General features: G+C 41.7%; 1 protein-coding gene across 2 annotated transcripts in view; it reads left to right on the forward strand.

Moving 5' to 3' along the window:
- The window catches only part of Fyb2 (FYN binding protein 2), a 107,718-nt gene that overhangs the window by 63,350 nt on the left and 23,288 nt on the right, over positions 1-21,080 (forward strand). For both annotated transcript variants that reach the window (XM_021159645.1, XM_029476298.1), the window contains 5 exons: positions 4,464-4,564; positions 11,679-11,713; positions 13,570-13,601; positions 14,367-14,469; positions 15,557-15,716. In XM_021159645.1, coding sequence (XP_021015304.1) covers positions 4,464-4,564; positions 11,679-11,713; positions 13,570-13,601; positions 14,367-14,469; positions 15,557-15,716 — 431 coding nt within the window. The remainder of the gene's footprint in view (positions 1-4,463; positions 4,565-11,678; positions 11,714-13,569; positions 13,602-14,366; positions 14,470-15,556; positions 15,717-21,080) is intronic.

Consider the following 21,080-nt stretch of genomic DNA (forward strand, 5'->3'; position numbering starts at 1 on the left):
GCGCCCCAGCCACCCCGGTGCTGGTCAGACAGGAAGAGGCCTGTGGCCCCACTCAGGCTGGCTTTCTGCTTCCCTAACTAAAGCAGTCTCCCAGAGTTGCTTTTTAATGCAATGCAAACTCAGCTCTCACTCCCAAGCAATTAAGAGATAGTTTACTATGAGCCAACCATGAAAGAGGGCATCCTGGGGATGTGGGTGTAAGTTGCCCCAAATGCATTCTTTCCAGAGGAATAAGTTACATGAAACTTTTATAGACACAGAACAAAAGGAAGCTACAAATCAATAGATGTGCCAAGTATATTGAGGGGGGCACCATTGATTGAAGTGAATCAAGGAAGTGTCTGCTATATGATGCTATGTGGTAGCAGTATTAGCTTTAGGGAGGGGCTGCTAGTGATCTGCTCAGTCAATGCTTCCAACAGTTGTACCAAATAAGTCAAAGTGATGTCAGATCACTTACAGAAGTGGGTGACACATGGCTATTGACACAGGGCTGATGAGATGAATCCTCAGATGGGAAGAGTTTGATCCCTGAGTCCCATAAGATAGGAAAAAACCAACTCCATCCTGTAAGTTGTCCTCTGATGGCCATCCAAGTGCTGTTACGTGTGTATTCTCTCCCACACAAACACAGATAAGCATAATTTTAAAATTTAAAAAAATAAATATCCAAGGAAGATAAATTTGAATTTATGCCCATACCCTCCCAGCTCTCCACAATCACAACACTATCTGCACAGCCTTCAGTCCTGGTGCAGCCTTCTTTTGAAATCTCTAATTCATACAAGGAGGATCTGCATCTCTAGTTCCAGGCTCAGGGTCAGAAGAACAGAGATTGAATGGATTCTGACCACACCCCTGTTCTTAGTCCTGGGTTTTGAGCTTCTGTTTCTCTCTGGACATGTCTTTCAGCTCCATAACCAAAGAGAGAAAGCTTTCTTGTTCATTTCCTTGGGAGAGTGCACAAATATTTTCTAGAAGCTGTCATAGGTCAGGCAGTATTTGTTACTGTAGATTTTATGCTGGTACCATAGTTTTGGCTTCCCAGTCAGATGTGTCTCAGCTTGACCTCCTGACTCGGACATTAACCTCCTAGCTCATCTGAGTTTCTTATTTATGGGTTTCCTCACTACATTTGGCACCATGGATTTTACTTTATTGATTACCATGTGAACTACAATACTTTGTGTGATTATATATTTCATTGTGAATCCCTGTACTTTAGGGAGGTCATGTGCCTTCCATATCTGTGTAGATCACTAGGTGAGCCAGGTGCTATTTCTCTATTGAGAAAAACATATAAAGAGCTTTTAAATATGTTTAAAGATATGTGTTACTTCTTTTTATTGAAAATAAATTTTTTTCTCACATAGTATATCCTGGTAAGGTTTTTTTCCCCTCCCTCTACTCCACTCAGGTCTTCTCCCCTTCATCCCATCCAGATTCACCTCATTTCTGACTCATTTAGAAGATATGTTCCCAAGGGATAATAATATAAGAAGATAAAACAAAGACTAACATATCAGAATAGGACAAAACAGACAAACAGAAGGAAAAGAGCCAAAGAGAAGGCACAAGAAACAGAGAGCCACTCATTTGCACACTCAGGATCCTATAAAAACATTGAACTGGAAGCCATAATATAATATATACACGGAGAAACTGTATTTTAAAAAGAGAAAAGAAAAAATATAAATAAAATAGAAATTTTAAAAAAAAGATAAAATTAAGGAACAAACCCCCCAAACCAAAACAAACAAAAAACCAAAACAACAACAACAAAAAACAAAACAAAGCAAAACAGACACAGGAAAAGCCCTGATTAGACATTGTGAGATATGGAGCCTCCAAAGATGTTGTTGACTTCATTTTCTGTTGACCATTGACTGTGGGATGTGAGGCCTGCCCTTAAGAGTAGTTTGTTTACCCAGTGAAATTCCCATGGAGAAAACTAAATTTTCATTTGCTAGATTAGGGATGAGGACACTTATAAGATCTTCATAATTTTTTTTTTTGGCACTTAGTTCTATGAACTTGACTCTTAGAACCTCTTTCATTGTATCTAGTAAGTTTGGGTGTGTTGTGCATTCATTTTCATTGGATTCTAGAAAGTCTTTAATTTCTTTCTTAACTTCTACCTTGACCCTTTTTTTTTTATTCAATAATGAGTTGTGCAGTTCCCATGTGTGTGGGGGCTTTCTGTTGTTTTTCTTGTTGATATCCAGCTTTACTCAATGGTAGTCACAAAGGATGTAGGGTGTTAGTTCAATTTTCTTGTATCTGTTGAAATTTGCTTTCTATCTGAGTATGTGGTCAGATTTGGAGAAAGATCCATGAAGTGCTGAAAAGAAAGTGTATCCCTTTGTGTTTGGGTGAAATGTTTTGTAAGTATCTGTCAGGTCTATTTGGTTTATTATGTCAGTTAGCTCCAGCATTTCTCTATGTAGCTTTTGTCTAGACATCCTGTATACTGACAAGAATTAGGGCATAGAAGTCTCCCAATATTGGTGTGTAAGAGTCACTTTGTAAATTAAGCTGCAGTAGTGTTTCTTTATGAACTTGGGTATTCTTGTGTTAAGAATTGCAATGTCCTCTTGGTGTATTTTTCCATTGATGAGTATATGTGTTGTCCTTCCCTATATCTTCCTATTAACTTTGGTTGGAAGTCTATTTTGTCAAATATTAAAATAACTACACCAGCTTGTTTTGTAGGTTCATTTACTTGGAATATCTTTTCCCATCCTCTTACCCTGAGGTGATGTCTATCCTTGATGTTAAGATGTATTTCTTGGATGCAGCTGAAAAATGGTTCCAATTTTAATTGGAACAACAAGGATTACCATCCTTTTTGGGGAATTAAGACCACTGATGTTGAGAAATATCAATGAGCAATTTTGTATTCCTGTTATATAGAAGTGCGGGAGAGAGAGACAGATAGACAGACAGACAATTTCTCCTCTTTTGATTTGCAGGTCTGTGATTATTTGTTTTTTTCCCCTTGGTGTGTTAACCTCTTTTGGTTGGAATTTTCCTTCTAGTACCTGCCATATGGACTGATTTGTAGATAGATATTACTTAAATTTGGTCTTATCATGGAATGTCTTATTTTTTCCTTCTATGGAGATTGAAAGTTTGTTTTGTTGGGTATAGTAGTCTGGGTTGGCATCTGTGGACTCTTAGAGGCCCTGGTCTCTGCTCAGGCTCTTCTTGCTTTTAGTCTCATTGAGAAATTAGGTGTTATTGTAACACATCTACTTTTATATGATTAGTTGGCCTTTTTTTCTTGAAGCTCATAGTTGTCTTTACTAGTTCTGTATTTTTAGTGTTTGTATTATTTTGCAGTAAGAGGATTTTCTTTTCTGGTCTGTCTATCTGGTGTTCTGTATGCTTCTTGTAGCATGATAGGCATCTCCTTTACGTTAGGAAAATTTTTCTTCTATTATTTTTGATGAAAACATTTTTTTGCCTTTGACCTGGGTTTCTTCTCCCTCCTCTATTCCTATTATTCTTCGATTTGGTTATCTCACAATGTTCTATATTTCCTGGATGTTTTGTATCAGGATCTTTTTAGATTTAATATGTTCTTTGACTGAGGTGTCCATTTTTTTATTGTGTCTTCAGTGTCTGAGAATCTCTCTTGCATCACTTGATTGTGTTTGTGAGGCTCCCATCCAAGGTCCCTATTCAAGTTTCTAAACTTCATATCCAGATTTCCACCAGGTTTCTCTATAAATTCTATTTCCACTCTCAGGTCTTGAACTGTTCTATTTACTTCCTTTTGCTGTTTGTATGTCTATGGATTTCTTTAATGAATTTATTAATTTTGTCTTTAAGGACCCCTATAGACCATAAAGGTGATTTTAATGGCTTTCAGATATTTTGCAACACTCAAAACCTACTGTAGTAGGGTTGCTGGACTCTAGTGGAGGCATACTGTCCTGGATAGTTTTGTTGTTTTGCTTTGTTTTTGCTGGCTTCTAGGCATCTGGGTTGAGAATATTATAATTCTTGATATTGGTATCTGATTATGTTTTTGTTGGGTGGGTTTTTGTTCCTCCATTTCTGCTGCCCTCTCTAGTTCTTAGGAGGGTTTGATGGCTGTGATCTCTGGTAAGAAATTCTTTGATATCCCACTAGATATGGCCACTGCGGCTTCTAGGTAAACTGGGTTTTGGAAGGTGACTCTTAGGACTGGGGATGGGCTAGGGGTGAATCTGAGGTTATTCCCAGGAAGAAGGGGAAAGCAGGATGCTCTACCAAGATCTGCTTAGTCCTCTGGGAGTTGGGAACAAGGAGGATAGTGAGGCTGCATCAGGTGGTCCACTACAGAGCTGGATATGAGTCTTGGGGATTGGATTTAGAGGAGTGGAGGAGAGGTGAAGATTTACAGTTAGCCTGCCTGCTTCCCTGATCAGAGTCAAGAAACATGTATCAATGCATCCCTTTTCTTCCATTCTTCTCAGTGCAGAGTTGGAAGAAGCACATAATTATGACACAACAATTTCATATCTGAGACACTCTGGCAACTCCATTAACTTGTGTGCTGAGGAAGAAAGTGCTGAAGGTAAGTCTGCTAAAGCCAACTAATATTATAACTTGTATGAGTAAAAATGTGGCAAGATGGTATTTTCCCAATAGCCAGTGAGATGTTAAGATTGTCACATTCATTTGGCTCTGCCATCTTATGTCCTTTTTCCTCTCTCCCATATCTAGTTTCATATATATACATACACACACACACATGCGCGCGCGCGCGCATGTGTGTGTGTGTGTGTGTGTGTGTGTGTGTGTATCAGTCCAGTTGGGCATCAGCGCTGATCTGGATCCATAATCCTTGACTCCTCTATATACCTCCTCCTTTCATTTTAGCTGCTTTGCCCTTTGTATGTGTGTAGGACGGAAACTCGAGACACTGTTCAGTGTTTCTCACTTGACTTATGGAAACCTCACCTCTCCTATAAGATCTATATAAGATCTTCTTGAAAGTACTAAAGGTATGGAGATGGAAAGGACACATGATGATAATTAGGCTTTGTGGCCAATATAATTAAGAAAATGGGGTTATCTAGTAGCTCTTAGACTCTAAAATAAGTCCTCCAGCCTTTCATGATGCTCAGAAGGTTTTGTGCCAAGGAGAGACTCTCAGGGGAAAAGAATCAGAGGCAGAGACTCATAATATTACTGCAAGTTTCAATGTCTTTGTTCTACCAACAGAATCATCCAGTTCCCTGAAGAAGCCATAAATATCAGTGCTAGAATCAATACTAGGACTTACGGAGCCAGCACTATGGATTGCATTCCTCTGCTAGGTCCTCTGTGCAGATGTCTGCAGATTGAATGCTCCCATCCCCCCCCCCACACACACACACACACATACACTGCTAGAGACAAGAGATTGAAGATCAGAGAGGTTGAGCTGTACATGGTGACCCAAGTACTGTATGAGAGAGCAGTAGTGTAAAGCAGGCTCAGCCTGTCTGGACACTCTATGCTCTGTCCATAAATCTAAGCTGCACCTCACTCAGGAGAGTTTATCTTCCTTGCCTCAGAAGAGGTCTTCTGGCTTAGTTATTGCTGTACTGACAAGAAGACTTAGGTTCTAGGAAAGAAGTTCTTGTCCTAGAATATGTACTTAGAAAGTTTGTGACATAAAACATGAAGAGAAGACATGCTGACATTTCACTGTCCTTTCCCAGGAGTGAGAAGTTGAATAGCTACTAGAAAATTCTACCGGGCAAAGTCTATTATCAGTGACGGCTGCCTTGAACACTTAAAATTTGGAAGCTAGATCCAAGCCTGGGATGAAAGTCCTGCAATCGGCTACTGATGTCTGCCATAGGTGTAGGATTTTGTCATTGTTTGCTTTTTGTTTTGTATTCAATCCATTGCACCTCCTATGACAGTAGGGTTCTAAAAATCTAAGATGTCAGATGGTTGTCCTTGTGCTCTGATAAAGTTTGAATTGGGATAAATCAGATCACCTGTGAGAAACCAGGCTCCTCCTCTGAGGTAAAATACTAGCCACAGGAACAGAACAGAGCTTTGTACTTTCTGATGTTTGCACTGACCCCAGGAAATCTTACAATATAGATTCTAGTTCCATGGCTCTGGTATGTGGCCTTGGAGCCTGCTTTTCTAACAAGTTCACCATTCATCTGATGTTCCTGGTCTGTCCACTGTACTTTGACTAGAGAGTCTAGGGCTACATGCAGGCAGAATTCTCATTGCTTGACTTTCTTCAAGACTAAAGATTCACAGAGCCAAGGGGAAGCTTCAATCTGAGCCTATACCTTTTTTTCTCTGGACTCCTAAGACTTCTTTACCCAAAACCTACCATTCTGGAAATGCCTCACCAAGATCCTGGTTAGGGATTCTCTGTTGGTCCTTCTTCCTTGTGACAAGCTGAGCTGCAGGGAGGTATATGGATGTTTACATATACACAGGGCTACTCATGCTAGAGTGGATGGTCTCATACATACAGGGCTGCTCATGCTAGAGTAGATGTTTCCATACATACAGGACTGCTCATGCTAGAGTAGATGGTCCCATACATACAGGGCTACTCAGACTAGAGTGGATAACCCCATACATATATGGCTACTCATGCTAGAGTAGATGTTTCCATACATACAGGACTGCTCATGCTAGAGTGGATGGTCCCATACATACAGGGCTACTCGTGCTAGAGGATGAAGCTGTGGGTTGACTATAGAAAGCTGGGAAAGACATCATTCATTCACTCCAGGGCACAGATTCCAAATTGGGCCTTCTGAGGGACACTATTTCAGATACCGAGAGAAGGGATTACTAACCTAAGCCCCTCTTCGGTCTTTTCTGAAGAGTCAGTCCTTTGTTGTACTTCAGGAGTAATGGCATCAAGGAGGCAAGGGCTAATGACCAAAGAGTCAGAAAGGGCTCAGAAAATGAAGCCTAGTTCAACTAGGAAACAACTGTGTGGAACAGCAGGAGGTCAGATGGGAGGGGATGGAGGTGGCTAAGACACTCTTTGTAGAAGGACATCTTTGTAGTAGATGAGGATAGACCAGGTAAGGCTTAAAAAACTGGAGAACTATGGCCAGCAGTCAGGAGGAGTTCTGTGGATGTCTTACCCCCTTAGAAAGGTTAATGGAATTGACAAATCTCTAGAAATAATGACTTAAAAAAATAAGTCTAGAGAATAAAGTGGGGGATCACCTCACAGATCCTGTGGGCAGCAAGAAATAAGAAAGCATTTTAAAGCACTGCACATACATGACTTTGGCAACTTAGACAAAAGCAAAACAATCCCTCCTAAAGCACAGACTACCATGAATCACCCAAAATAATTTGATAACCTGTAACACTTAGGACAATCTGAACGTAGAACTTAAAGAGTCCCTCAAATAGAGGCTGAGGTCATGGCTCCATGGGTAGAGAGCTTGCCATGCAAGGATGAGGACTGGAGTTTTAATTCCCAGGGCATGTGTAAAAGCTGGGAGCTGTAGCTGCTACCTATAATCCCAGCATTTGGGAAGCAAGCATGAGGATCCCTGGAGAATCAGTGAGTTCTGGGTTCAGTGAGACATCCTGCCTCAGAAAGTCAAATGAAGAGCAGCTAAGGATACCCAACACTAAGTAAACTCTGGCCTCCAAGAACACATGCACACCCCCAACACACATGGGTATCCACATGTATATAATATACATCCCTATCATGAATGGGTATCTGCATACATGATACATGCATACATGTGTGAACACACATACCATATAAACAAGTTCCCCAGAGAGCAGCTACACTCAGATGATTTCACCGAGTCAAGCTTCCAAACACTTCAAGGAGTGCTAACACTGATAGTTTGCAGTGTCTTCAAGAAAAATAGAGGCAAGCAGTTAATGGCTCATCTCACGAAGTTAGCATAAGCCTGATATTAAGACTAAACAGACAGCAACTCCCAGATCAATGTCCTATCTAAGAGTGGCTATGTAGACCCTTAATTACTATTAAGGATATTAATAATAGAATTCAGCAAGCACAATTGACTGCAGTTGGTTTCCAAGATGTAACACTGGCTCAGTATCCACAAGTCAATCAATGAAACCCACCATAATGACTGATTGAAGCAGTTAGATCACACCGTATATTCAGAAAGGACACCACACCACACACACACACACACACACGCTGATAACTGACAGCTACGAGAAGCCTGCAGAACATGCCACTTGATGGTTGAGAGTGACAGCTTTCTTTCTAAAATCTCAAACAGAAAAATGTCCTTACCTGCTGAACTTACTCGGTAGAACTAAGAGTTCTAGCCAGTAAGAGGCAAACAAGGAAATAAAAGGGCAAAGAGAGATAGCATCTTAATTTGCAGAAATTCCTAAGAGTTTATGAGAACCTACCAGAGCTACATGCCCATCCCCAACCCCCACAGTCCCACCCCCCCGCAAGAACTAAAACACAATTGTGCTTGTATGTTCTATCAATGTGCACATGGATGCTGATTTTGAAAAAGTACAATACCTTTTAAGTTTTCTCCCCAGAAGATAAATACGTAGACTTCAATTTGTCACAGCGTACATAAGACTTAAATGTTAAAGGGTATAAAATTTGGATTAAAGAAACTTAAATCTAATCCAAATGAATGAAGAAACAGATTGTGTTTGTGGATATCAGAAGACCCGATGACTAAAACTGACAGTAAAAAAAGAATGCATCCGTTCTCCCCGAGTGGCACATGGGCTTAAGGCAGTTCCTATAAAAATCCCAGCAAGGTGTTCTGTAGCTATAGACAGGAGTATTCTAAGATGCATGTGGAAACGCAGAGGGACTTAAAATAGCTGCAGACAATTTTGAGAAAGAAAACAGGAAGGATCCAGCACCTGCCTCCAATCCTGTGAACCACAGTGATCAAGATCATGTGGCTTTAGAGGAGAGACACAGTATAGAAGAATGACACTGAGGAAACAGAAACGGGAGGATGCAAATACACGAAACAGTTATTTACAAAGATGAAAAGCAACTCAATGGAGAGGGCCTTTTAACAAATGGTGGTAGAGTAGATAAGTGTAGGTTAAAAACCAATGACAAACTGCAACCTAATTCTCATACCTTTTAACATTTTAATTTAAATAATGTTTCTCTCAAAAGCAAGAAATCAAATTTCTTATTAAAAGGGAGTGGGGAAAGACAGAGAGAGGGGTGGGGAGGTACAGAAATTGTTATATGTTTTCCCATCCGCGGTTCAATCCCTTAGTTGGGGTGCATAGCACATGGTGCCCACCTTACAGAGCTCAGTCTTGGGTCACAGGATTCAGCTTGTTCTGGAAGCTACTTAATTGTCCACAGAGGTCATCAAGGCCAGTGTCCTCTGACTAGCCTCCTGGGTGCCTGGGAATTCTTGAGGGGTCTTGGAGAGCCTCAGAGCCACCTTCAGACCATAGAGTTCTAAGCTGGCAAGCTAGTCTTTCTAAGTGGCCTTGGGCAAGTTCCTTCACTTCCCAGAGTATCAGTTTCCATACAAGGAAGGTGTGAATATCAAAAGGAAAGGTATTGCCTACACTATGAAGTTGTTGGCTGCTTTTATTATCGAATTATTTAATATTAATGATAGTCATATCACCTGATGTAAAGGGGAGACTTGTCTGAGATCACATGGGGTACAGTCCATGGAGAGGTGGAGGGTCTCTAGGGCACAAATCTCTGCAGTTGGAAAGTGGCTGAGGCAAGCCAAGTCAGAGAAGGAAAGTTACAGACCTCTGCATAGAAGCAATCAGACTCCAAAGCTGTGGATCAAACCCCATTACCACTCCTAGTCCCTTGCTGGTTCTTTTGGAGTACAGCACACACACACACACACACACACACACACACACACACACACACACACACCTTTCTTTTATTTTTGAGATTACAATCATCTCTCACTGCCCTTTCCTCCCTCCTAACCCTCCCATCTGTCCCTTACTGCTCTTTTCCAAGCCTTTTATTCTTTCCTTGGAGCAAGTCTTGATGCCAACGCCTCCTTTTGGAAAGATGTTGATAAAGCTTTGAAGCTGTGCGGACATTGGTTAGCTGAATATGTGATCTTTGCCTCCTTGCTGGAGCTAGCATCCTCAGAGCATCTGCAAGCCTTGATTTTGTAGTTTTTAGACACAGCCTGTACTGATATTCTCCATGGTAACTAAAGGGAAGCAAGTGCAATCATAATTTGTTAATTCTATGAAAGACAGACACATATGTGAAAGAGAAGTTTATCTTTTGTAAAAGGTAGAAACAAGTCATTACTCAGAGGTGGCAAAAATTGTGTCCTAAGCAGATTTGAATTTTTCTAGATATATTTTATTCTGTGTGTATGAGTGTTTTGCCTGCATATATGTCTGTGAACCATGTGTGTGCCTGATACCCAAGGGGGTTAGAAGAGGTTCTTAGAGCCCCTGAAACTGGAGATGCACATGGATCTGGGCTACCATGTAGGTGCTGGGACTCGAACCTATGTCCTCCACAAAACCACAAGTGTTCTTAACTGCTAATCCATCTCTCCAGCCCCATAAATATATTTATTATTTTTTTAAAAGGTGTGGGTGTTAAACAAAAAATTAAAACAAAGGTCGTAAAATATTTTTCCTGAAAAGCCACTAAAGATGAACATCTGCAGTTACCTAAGCAGAACTACATTATCAATCATGCATTAATTACCTAAGCAGAACTACAATATCAATCATGCCTTCAGAATTTTAGGTCTAAGAAAACCTAAACTTAAGGGAAAATTAGCATCAGACTTATTTTGTCAGTGGACCATATGTTTATATTAAGGGCTGATCCATGGGACATTTTTTATTTATTTTAGCCCAGTAATAGAAGAAACAAACCAAGGCCTGCCTGCTCCACACCTCCATCCACAGTTCAAAACTTTTATAGATGTTCGCTAAGCAAGAAGCAGTGGGAAGCAATTTCCTAGAACCTCTGACACTTTTCATCAATGTCCAGTGTCTTGTAGACAACACTTTTAATCGCTATCTGGGAGGTACTAATGGCCCAGCTTCACAGATGAACAGGCTCATGGGAACTCATCTGAATCCATCAGGAGAAAGTGGCAGGACTCATCCCTGAAGCCAATTCTTACATTTTTAAATAATTAGGGAAGTCATGATCTCATTAACCATCAGGAAAGTCAGAAGACATTTATGTCCTCTTAGGCTCCTCTTTCAAGCTGAGCTTAGGAAAAAGGCATTGGGGACAGAACCTGGCAAATAACTGTTGAGTTGGACTCAGGTTCCTATTAGTCTGTCCCTCCAGCCCCAGCACCCCCACACACACCCTCCCCATCTTCCCACATATCCCCCTCCCCACCTCTCTCATACACACACCCTCCCCATCTTCCCACATACCCCACCACCACCACCTCTCTCTCACACACACACACCTTTCACATTTGTCTTCTAAGTGCTGCTACTGATTTTCAATGCTTTTTTTTTAAAGCAGGGTGCTTTCATCAGCCATAAATTCCACCCTGGAAATCCCCATAGAATTTAAACCTTGAACCTGAGAATTCTCCTACCCATGCAGAGCAGGTCACAGATCAATGCTCTGAAGGGTGAGAAAGCTGGACTCTGTAACTGTGTGAACTATGCTAACCCTGAATACTGAGAGATGAGCGGATAAACTGACTTCAAATATCTTTTGTTTATTTTAGCCACTTATGAAATTGAGATTGAAGAACTCCAAAAGGTATGGCTTCTCCTCCCCTTACTGATGTGTGACTAAGAGCGCCACACTCGCACAGACGTGAGTCTAGGGTACTCTCCTTATTTGCAGCAGGCTTTTCCAGGCTCCTAGTGGTCAGGATTCTGAACCCTGAACCTTTTATGTAGTTAGAAGCTGTGTACTGAGATGAGAAGGCATGGTCTGAACTGATTCTTGGACCCTCCCTCGTCTCTTGTGGCCTGTGCCAACAGTTTTAATAACTATCTCTCTCAGAAAGACATGTCCTTTAGGGTTATCCAAATTTATATATTTTATGCTTTCAAGAAAACAACCAGAGCCTGGAGAGTATAGTTCCTGGGCTCCCACTGGTGGTGTTATGTGCCACCTGGGGGGTGATATAGCAATCCAGTTGTGGCCCCCAAGGAGAATTGTACAGGCCTCGGTCGAACTATGACCTTCAATGTTGCTCAACATCCTCACCTGTACAAATTAATAGAACACCCATATCTAGAGTCCTTGTGAGCATTCATAAGGCCAACCCTGAAGGAATGGTATATTCAGAAGTACCTGGGACTCAGCATTCGGCTCTCTGTAAATGGAGTATTACTCCCCATGGGGACAGGAAACATGTTTACCACTGTGTCTGCCTTAGCAAATGTTAAGTAGAGACCAGTACTTTTTCAAATTGCAGAGAACAGTAAATTATATAAACTCTTGTCTGGCACATAGTAGGCACTTCCTGAGCACTTTTGTGGGATCAGTGAAGGATCTATTCCATGCTCAGTAGGCACGTTTTGTATTTTTAAGCTGGTTGAGCAGTGTCCAGTTTCATCCTTTTTGATGAGCTGGTTGTAGGGCTGTGTGAGCGCAGTTCATGTTCTTACAAGATAGATGCCCTTGGACCTTAGAGAAGAAGGGCTTGTTACCTCATCTCAGAGCTCTGTTTTCTGTGATTGTCATCTTTTCTGCCAGTTACCTTGTCTGCCTCCTGTTGACAGGTCGGTTTCTAGCAGTGAGTCCTTTATTTTACCAGGAATTACACAGCAGCATCCAATCCTCAAGATGACCTGGGAGTCAGTGCCCCTGCTCCCAACTATACAATAACTTGAGAGCTCCGAGCTATTAAATAGTCAACAATTAATATATCAGAGATATTAGAAGGGTCTGTCTGGCTTGCCTTGCGGTGCTGATTTCCTAGAGTTCTATGAAGAACCACTGGCCACTGGATGAAGGCCTTCGGGGCTCACTTCTAGACACTGCCTGGGAACTGATGTGCTAAGCCTTCCAGGCAGCCTTTCAGATTCTTATTTTCTGTTTTCTTAGGGGTTCTGGGCTAGATTCCAAACAATTACTGACATCAGATGTGGGACAAGTGATTAAGGGGAAGGGGGAGTGGTATTCTGTTGTTATCACTGGGACATAATCTTAATGAAACTGAATCTCTGCCACGTCACAGTGGAGTTTTGATCAGAGAGCATGAAGCTAGGGCGCAGTCCAAGCAAGATTCACACACTGACCGACCTACATCAGTTTTGGCAGTTGAAACTGCCCAGATGCCACATGCTGTGCCCTCTCAGGGTCTGGATGCTCTTCTCCCTCACAGGCGTGCCTGGAAAGGGGTGCAGAGAAAAAGACCCAAGCCGTTTTATGTGCTATTCCTTACACACACTGCCCATTCAGAAATGCTGGTTTCTTCTCTGCTTGGCCTTCAGTCCCACGCACAAGAAAGCTTCATGGAACGTTCTGTGGCCATTGTCTGCTTTCGCCAGGTCCTAAGACTCACCTCCCATTTGATCAAGTCACCTGATGATCAATAACCAACAACAGAGCCTGCTTTGGGTAAACTCAAAAAAAATGACGGTTTTCCTCTTTGTTTTCAGCCTTGGAGGAGTTTTTTCCTTCCAGAACTGAGGTAAGATTTTTTTTTCCTGTAAAATGGAAGTACAGTCTCACCACTGATGACTCATGGCTGAACTCATTCTCTTGCTATGGGTTGGCCATGGTCCCAGTGCATGAACTGGTTCTGTTCCCTGGCACCTTGTAAGGTACCCAGCGCACAGCAGGTTCTCAGTGACCCTGCCTGGCCTTCCCTGTCCGTACTGCCCAGGGTCTTCTTAGCCCACACTGTACTCACGCAGCAAACTCTAGCTGACAAAACAGCGAGGAGGCAACTGAAGAGAGATCCACAGACAGCATGCAGTGATCTAAAACACACTGGAGACGACAGGACTGCTTGAGGGTAGCAGTGGAGAGCTCTCGAATATTGTGACTTAGACAAAAGAGATCCTGGGTTTGCTAGCAATGTAAGAATGCAAATGGCATGTTTGGAAAAACTAAGTAGCCAATAAAAAAGGGAGAAACACTTGAATAAGCTGGTGTGTTGGGGGAACCCAAACAGACGTGGAGGAAAGGAACAAGGAGAGATGGGGTTAGAAAAGAAGAAACCTAGCAGACCACAAGAGGACTTAGAGACGCTGGAGAATGAAATTTAAGCAAGAGTTGACTCTCATACTGGTTGGAATAGGCAGAAGCTCATGCAAGCTATCTGTCTGACTCGTTTGGTCATAGCTCCGCATCTTAAAGGAACATTCATTGTTCTCCCTTATCTCATTAGGACTGGGCTAAACTACCATCTACACTCAAGACCTTACTTTTCCTTGGTGTCTTCATATTTCAGTCCTAGACCTAAAGATGAAGAAAACACCATGAAGGAAAAGGAGTCATGTGAATCGGAAGCTCTGAAGCCAAGGAAGGAGTTACACCCTAATCATCCTCCCAAGGTATCTGTGTCCTAGGGCTCCTGATGTGGTTCAACCGTGCGATCTTCCTTAAATATGTAGCTGATCAGTGTCATCCACTAAGGAATAAAATCCAAACTCCTTGATTTGTATGTAGGACCACTCGTAATTCAGCCAAAGCCCATCCTGTCTTTAGCCTCATCTCGTCTTCCTCCTCTATTTCTTCTCCCTTTTACTTTAGCAAGCTCTTGTCACAGCTTCCAGACCAACCCTGTCATGCTATTAGGCCACTAACACTTCTCCAAATAGCCCATATTTTTGTTCATTCTCATTCATCTTCCAGACATTCCTTTCCCCTTCCATCTGTCTCCTACCTACATTTTACAAGATAGACTTGGATGGATTCTGCTTTTGGAAGATTTCCCAAACTCAATCTCCCATTGAAAAGGACAAATCTCTCCATCCTGTTTTTCAGGGCTGTGAACACTTCCATAAGTAATAATATCACATTGACCCTAATTGCTTGCAAATGTGCACTGAGGCCAGTGTTTGAGATGCTCAGTCAACTGACTAGGCTACTTCTAGAGCTGTTCATGTTATCTTATATTCAGTATAGGTCTCATAGATCAGAAAATGGAGACTTGAGAAGGATCACAAGGTAGCAGACAGAAAGAAAAATGTCAGGTAAACTGTAGGGAAGGAGAAGTGCCCAGCAGCCTCCTTATAGGTGATGAGAACAGGGATGGAGGGTGATGCCCTCCTTCAGTAGATTACTAACAGTGTGGCCCACCAGCGGTTGTTTGACCTGCCTAGATGCTTTCTCAAGAGGACTAACAGCATTTTTTTTTTCCTCATGGGATGCCATGATGGTTGAGATGGAATGACAAGCCAGGCTTAGAGTAAGCACTCTCATGGGCCTACCTCTGTGGGACTCCTTAGCACTCAGAAATAAATGAAGGGTGTGGTATGTACTCTGGAAAGACGTGGGGTCTAGCAAAAGAGCACTCAACAGCTAGTAATAACAAGACTTGTTCTCGCTAAGGAGCACACCCTGAAGACCAGAATGCATGAGCAAGGAACCGAGTTGGCAGTCAGCCCCATCAGTGCTCTCCCTGTTGTATGTGTTTAGATAGTTGTCTACAAAGAGACTCCAGGAAAAACCCAGATGGCTGGAGTCCATGAGGACAGAAGGAGTGTGCCAGCTGGAAACCAGGAAGCCATGACTGACATCATGCAGAACAGGCTCTTCCCCGAGGATGTGACACTGACAAGGCATTCCCAGGATAAGAGTAAGTTGCATTTCCCTGGACTCTCTTCACTGCCAGACTGTTTTAAAGGGAATTATGGCTGAGATCATAATTTATTTACGGATATAAAAAGGACATTTATTATGTACCTAGTAACTCACCTGGAAAGGCTATCTCCCTAGAGCAGTGGAAAGATCACTAGATTTAGAGGCGAAGGGCTTGAGTTCAAGTCTACACATGTGTGAACTTAACGGCTGTGTGGTTAGTTTGTATTTCACTAGTTCAATTCACTGTTAAAAATGGAATCTGAACATGAACTTTACAGGCCCAACAGCATGGCATGTGACAGTCTTGTTTTCTTGTCTACCCACTGACCCCTGCTCTCACCATTGACAAGCTGATATGTCATACAGCATCACTAAGTGGGCATTTCAGCTGCACTTCAAAACTCTTGATTATAAACAACAGTAATTAAATCATACTTAGTTAAACCACATACTTAAAAGAGGCTGGCTCACTTGGCAGAAGTTCTAGGCATGGCTTGATCCAGGAACACAGATAATACCACAAGGACAGAGTATTCTGAGTTCTCCAGTGAGGCAACTGTCTCTCAGGCAGAGTCAGTTTCTGTTCAGCCAAGCTGGCAGCAAGCAGTGAGAGTCACAACCTTCTCTGATAAACCCCGAAGGGAAGCTGGTCATTTTTGTCTCTCTACAGATTAAAGAAGAAGAAGAAGACTCTTACATTGAAATTTGATTGGGTCACATGCCATCCCGATTTAAAAAAATATGATGCTCTGATGGGACCCAGCTGTGTCTTACATTGAGCTAGGAATGAATAGATTAATTTCTACCAAACAACATACCATTGGTCTTGGTTACTTTTCTGTCATTGTGAAAAGACACCATGATCTAGATAACTTAGAGTTCTTGTCAAGAAACGTGGCAGCAGACAGGCAGGTGTGCTGCTGGAGCAGTACCTGAAAGCTTGTATCTCATCCATAAGCACAAGGCATATGAGAAAGAACCGATGGGGGATAAAATGAGCTCCATCCAAGTCTGGCCCAGTTATGTACCTCTTTCAAGAAGACCACACCTCCTAGCCCTTCTCAAATAGTTCTGCCAACTGGGGACCAAATGTTCAAATGTATGTGTTTATGTGGGCCATTCTCATTCAAACCAAGACTTCATCACATGGAAGGAAAACAGGATGGCTGTTGTCAGGAGATAGTAGGATACAAACATTTCAATATCAATAAAGGCTGGGCTTGTTAAAATTACTGCTTTGAAAATGCATTGGGATTGTTTAAAATTCAAAAATTTGAGTGCCCTTTACAGGTCCTATAATCTAGGTGTGGGGATTTAGCAGTGAAAGAAGCAGAAATAGAATCTCCATGCACATAGGACTGAAGACCCTATCTTTCATCCTGTACAAAAATCATTTCAAAATGGATCAGAGATCTTAGTGTAACAACTAAAATCCAGGAAGTCATGAGAAAGACCCCTGGGGAAAGCCTTAAAAATGTAGATAGAAGCAACTAGTTACACAGAATAATTGCAACAAGAAACAAATGAGACTATGCAAACGTAGACGCTTCCAACAGCAAAGGAAACAACAGACCACCCAGACAGCCACAGAACGAGAGGAAACCATTGCCAGCTATAATGGACTATTAATATCGAGAATGTATAACTGTTTAAAATTCAACATTAAAAAATCAGATAACCCAATCAATAAATGGCACATGAACACAACAGGATCTGCTCAAAAGACAAAAAAAAAAAAAAATCACATGGGAAATCTTTCAACATCCTCAACCATCCAAGAAATGTAGATCAAAACCATGCTGAGATCCCACCCTACCCAATCAGAATGGCCATCACAACTAAACATGCTCTAAAGAGAATGTTGGAGGAGGGGCTTAACCATTGCCGGTGGGAATGTGAATTAGGGCAGCCAGCTGCTATGCAAAGTGATATGACAAAAACTTTCAAAAAACTAAAATGGAATGGCCACATGACACAGCTATCCCAGGGATGGCTGTATGCAGATGGGGGTCTAAGTCAGCACATTCCTGTTTATTGGAGCACTGATAACAGGCAAGTCAGAGTCAGGTTCAACAGCTGAATGGCTAAAGAAAATAGAACTGGGGGGGGGGGTGTGAAGGGAGAAAGGAGGGGAAGAGAGAGTGTGTGTTATGAAGAAGAATCAGGGGGCTGGGGGGTAGGGAGGAGACTCCAATAGTAAATATCTTGCCTTGGTATGCATGAGTTTGGATGCTATGTGTGAACCAGCAAACAAAGCCCACAAAAGGCATGGTGGTGTGCTTTATAATTCCAGCCCTGCAGAGACAGAAGCAGGCAAGAACCCTGGGGCTCACCAGCCAGCTCAGTGAGTTCCCAGGCCAGTGAGAAGGCCTGTCTCAGAAAACAACACCCAAATTTGACTGCTGGCTTCCACACAGGCATACACACTAACACACGGAAGAATGAAATTCTCATTTGCACGAAAATGGATGGAACTGGAGAGGGACTGAGAAGGACAGGCTCAGAATGAATTCATCATGTTTTCTCTCTCATGCGGAAAGATACTCACATGGAAGACAAAGGGAGTCTGTGTGGAGGGAGACGTGGGTAAAGCAAGAGGATATATGGCGTACATAAGATCAGAGTGTATAATCTGAGTGTACGAACATGCCACCATGAAGTGCATGCTTTGTACAATTCATGTAGATTAATAGAGAATCCCTGTCCCCACAGGGGTTACTTTCTGATCACACACAGCAGACAACGCGTGAACGATAAAATATTATGTGAAATGGAAGTAAAGAAGGGAAAGAGAAGGAGATCATGGATGTTAAAACTTGACTGTGTCTGTGGTTAAACTCAAAGACCTCAGGTATATCCAGATAGGGTAGTTCCTCCTGCGTGTCTACTTAACTGCATTTAGAGACACACCTCTGGGCATGTATGCAAGGGAATTTCCTGAGAAATTCCACTGGAGAGGCTAGATAGACTCTGCATGTGGGGCTTACTATCCCACATGCTAGGGTTCTGGACTACATGAAAACAAAAAAAGGAGAGAACGTGAACAAGGAACCGAGTTGGTGTCTCTTGGCTGCCTGAAGGTAAATGCAGTGTGATGAGCCGTCTCACACTGAACCACCCTGTTGCCATGTCTTCCCCTGCCCTGATGGACAGGAACCAAATTAAACTCATTTTTCCTTAAGATGCTGTCGTCAGGGGTTTTTGGCATAGCAGTAAGAATAGCAGAAGTGTGTATGCATCTGATGATGAAAGACTGTTAGAGGGCGAAGGCAAGGGAAGCAGATACTTCCAGGCCAGAGCTGACCATGGGTGTTGGCGGGATATAAAATCCTGTGGGTGGAACAGAGGAGAGAGAGGTGAAGGAGGAAGACAAGCACAGGCTTAGAGAAATCCCTCAGAGAGCTTTGGCCTTTGCTCTCTGTAAGACTTTCCACACCATTCAGAGCTTCGAGCACACACACAAAGTCGTGATCAGAGTTAGCACGTGAGATACAGAAGGAAAGAATCAAGGATGTCTCCAGCACTTGGGGCCTGAGGAGCCTGGGCAACAGAAAGGACGCTATTCACTCTGTTAGAGGCAGAGTAGAGTTAAAGACTAGCATATTCTTTAAAAGAAATCATGAGAAAATCCACTGTACCTAGGACAACCAAATGGAGGCAACATGAAGGATTGTAGTAGCTCTGGAATTGAGTGATGTATTTGCTGAAAACATCTGCAAATCTTGTTTCTAAGATGATTCCATAGTGCTTATCATAAACCAATAAGAAAAATTAAGGCAAAAGAGAGTTGGAGAGACAGCTCAGGGGTTGAGAGCATTTGATATTTCAGAGGATCTGTGTTTGGTTCCCAGAATCCACATGGTGGTTCCCAGTCATCCATAACTCCTATGGGATCCAACAGCCTCTTCTGGCTTCCAAAGGCAGCTGGTACACAAGTGATATACCCACATACACACAGGCAAACACTCAGACCTGTAAAGTAGAATAAGTACATTTTTTAAAAAAGAAAGGAAAAGAACCTGACTATGTGCTTAGCATCTTTATTTTTGCTAAAGCCATTCTGATAACTTCTTCCAAAACAGCAAGGCTTCTTCCTCTGGGAATTGATGCTCTTTGAAACAGTTTGAAGGTCACATACTTCTTGCAGTAGGATAAAATCTTCTCATTTGGTTCATTTAATTAATAGATACAAGTCACTTCGCTTATTGCATATCTCTAGATACACTTCTTATAATAAGTAGTTCATGTCTGAAATGAAAATAGCTGTGAATCACCCACAGCCTAAATATGAAGCTACACCAGCTGATGAGGAAATGAGACTTATGGTTGTTTTACAAGTTTATCACTGAGAGATACCTGCATTTATCAGGCTGGCTACCTGTGCAAACCATCTCTACAGACTTTGCAGATTGGCAAGTTTACCTTGCGGTTAATTCTGTCTTTAACCAACTTAAGAATCTTTTTTCTTTTTCTGCACATTCATATTTATTAATTTTATACTTTACAGTCTGAGAAAAAAACACTATTATGATGCTGTGTGATGATAATAGGCAGCAGTGTTTTTATAGTTTGAGAATGCATTATAGATTAATATAATAAAACATATCGATTTTTACATAATCCTGATCAGGTAACTGTAAGAAAGATTCCATGTTTTTTGTCTCCATCCAAAGAAGTGCATTATTCCTATGCAAACATGACTAAGGTAGAATGCTGTTGATTGATTCTGGTTTGTGTGTGGAGTAAGATTCTTTTTCCTGTTTCAGTCAGAAGTCACCTTGTATACCAAGTCAGGGCTCAAGAAGTATCAATCTGTCTCTGCCTTTTTAGTCCTGGGGTTACATTAGTGCAAGAACACTTCTGGCAGAGACACCCACTTCCCTTGTTGATATTCAGTATTTCTTAGCAGTCATACCTGTGGCTATGGTCCCTTCTTAAGTGGAGGGTCAATAATTAGACCCTATTCATCTTGGGCTGTACTGAGACTGGGTGCTGAGGAATTGCAACTGTGTGCTTTTTATGAATGAGAATAGTTATCTTGCTTTATATCTTGCATTTCCTTCTGGTTTCTGAGGAAACCACTCTGCTCTATATGAGCATTGTGTGAAAGGATGTTACATGTTAGAGAGAAAACTGAGATGTCACTATGTTAATAAAATTATTAAATGGTTTTTCTTATAATTGTAGTATATTGCAATTTAGGAAAATTTATGTTTCTAGATTTTATTTGTGTGAAATATTTGGAGAATTCTTTAGATACTCCTCATTTCATGGTGTTAACAGTATGTGCATATTTGCATGTCATGTTTCTGTTCTACTGTTTTTTTTATTACGTATTTTCCTCGATTACATTTCCAAT

The sequence above is a fragment of the Mus caroli genome, chromosome 4, assembly GCF_900094665.2.
Source record: "Mus caroli chromosome 4, CAROLI_EIJ_v1.1, whole genome shotgun sequence".
Classification (NCBI taxonomy): Eukaryota; Metazoa; Chordata; class Mammalia; order Rodentia; family Muridae; genus Mus; species Mus caroli.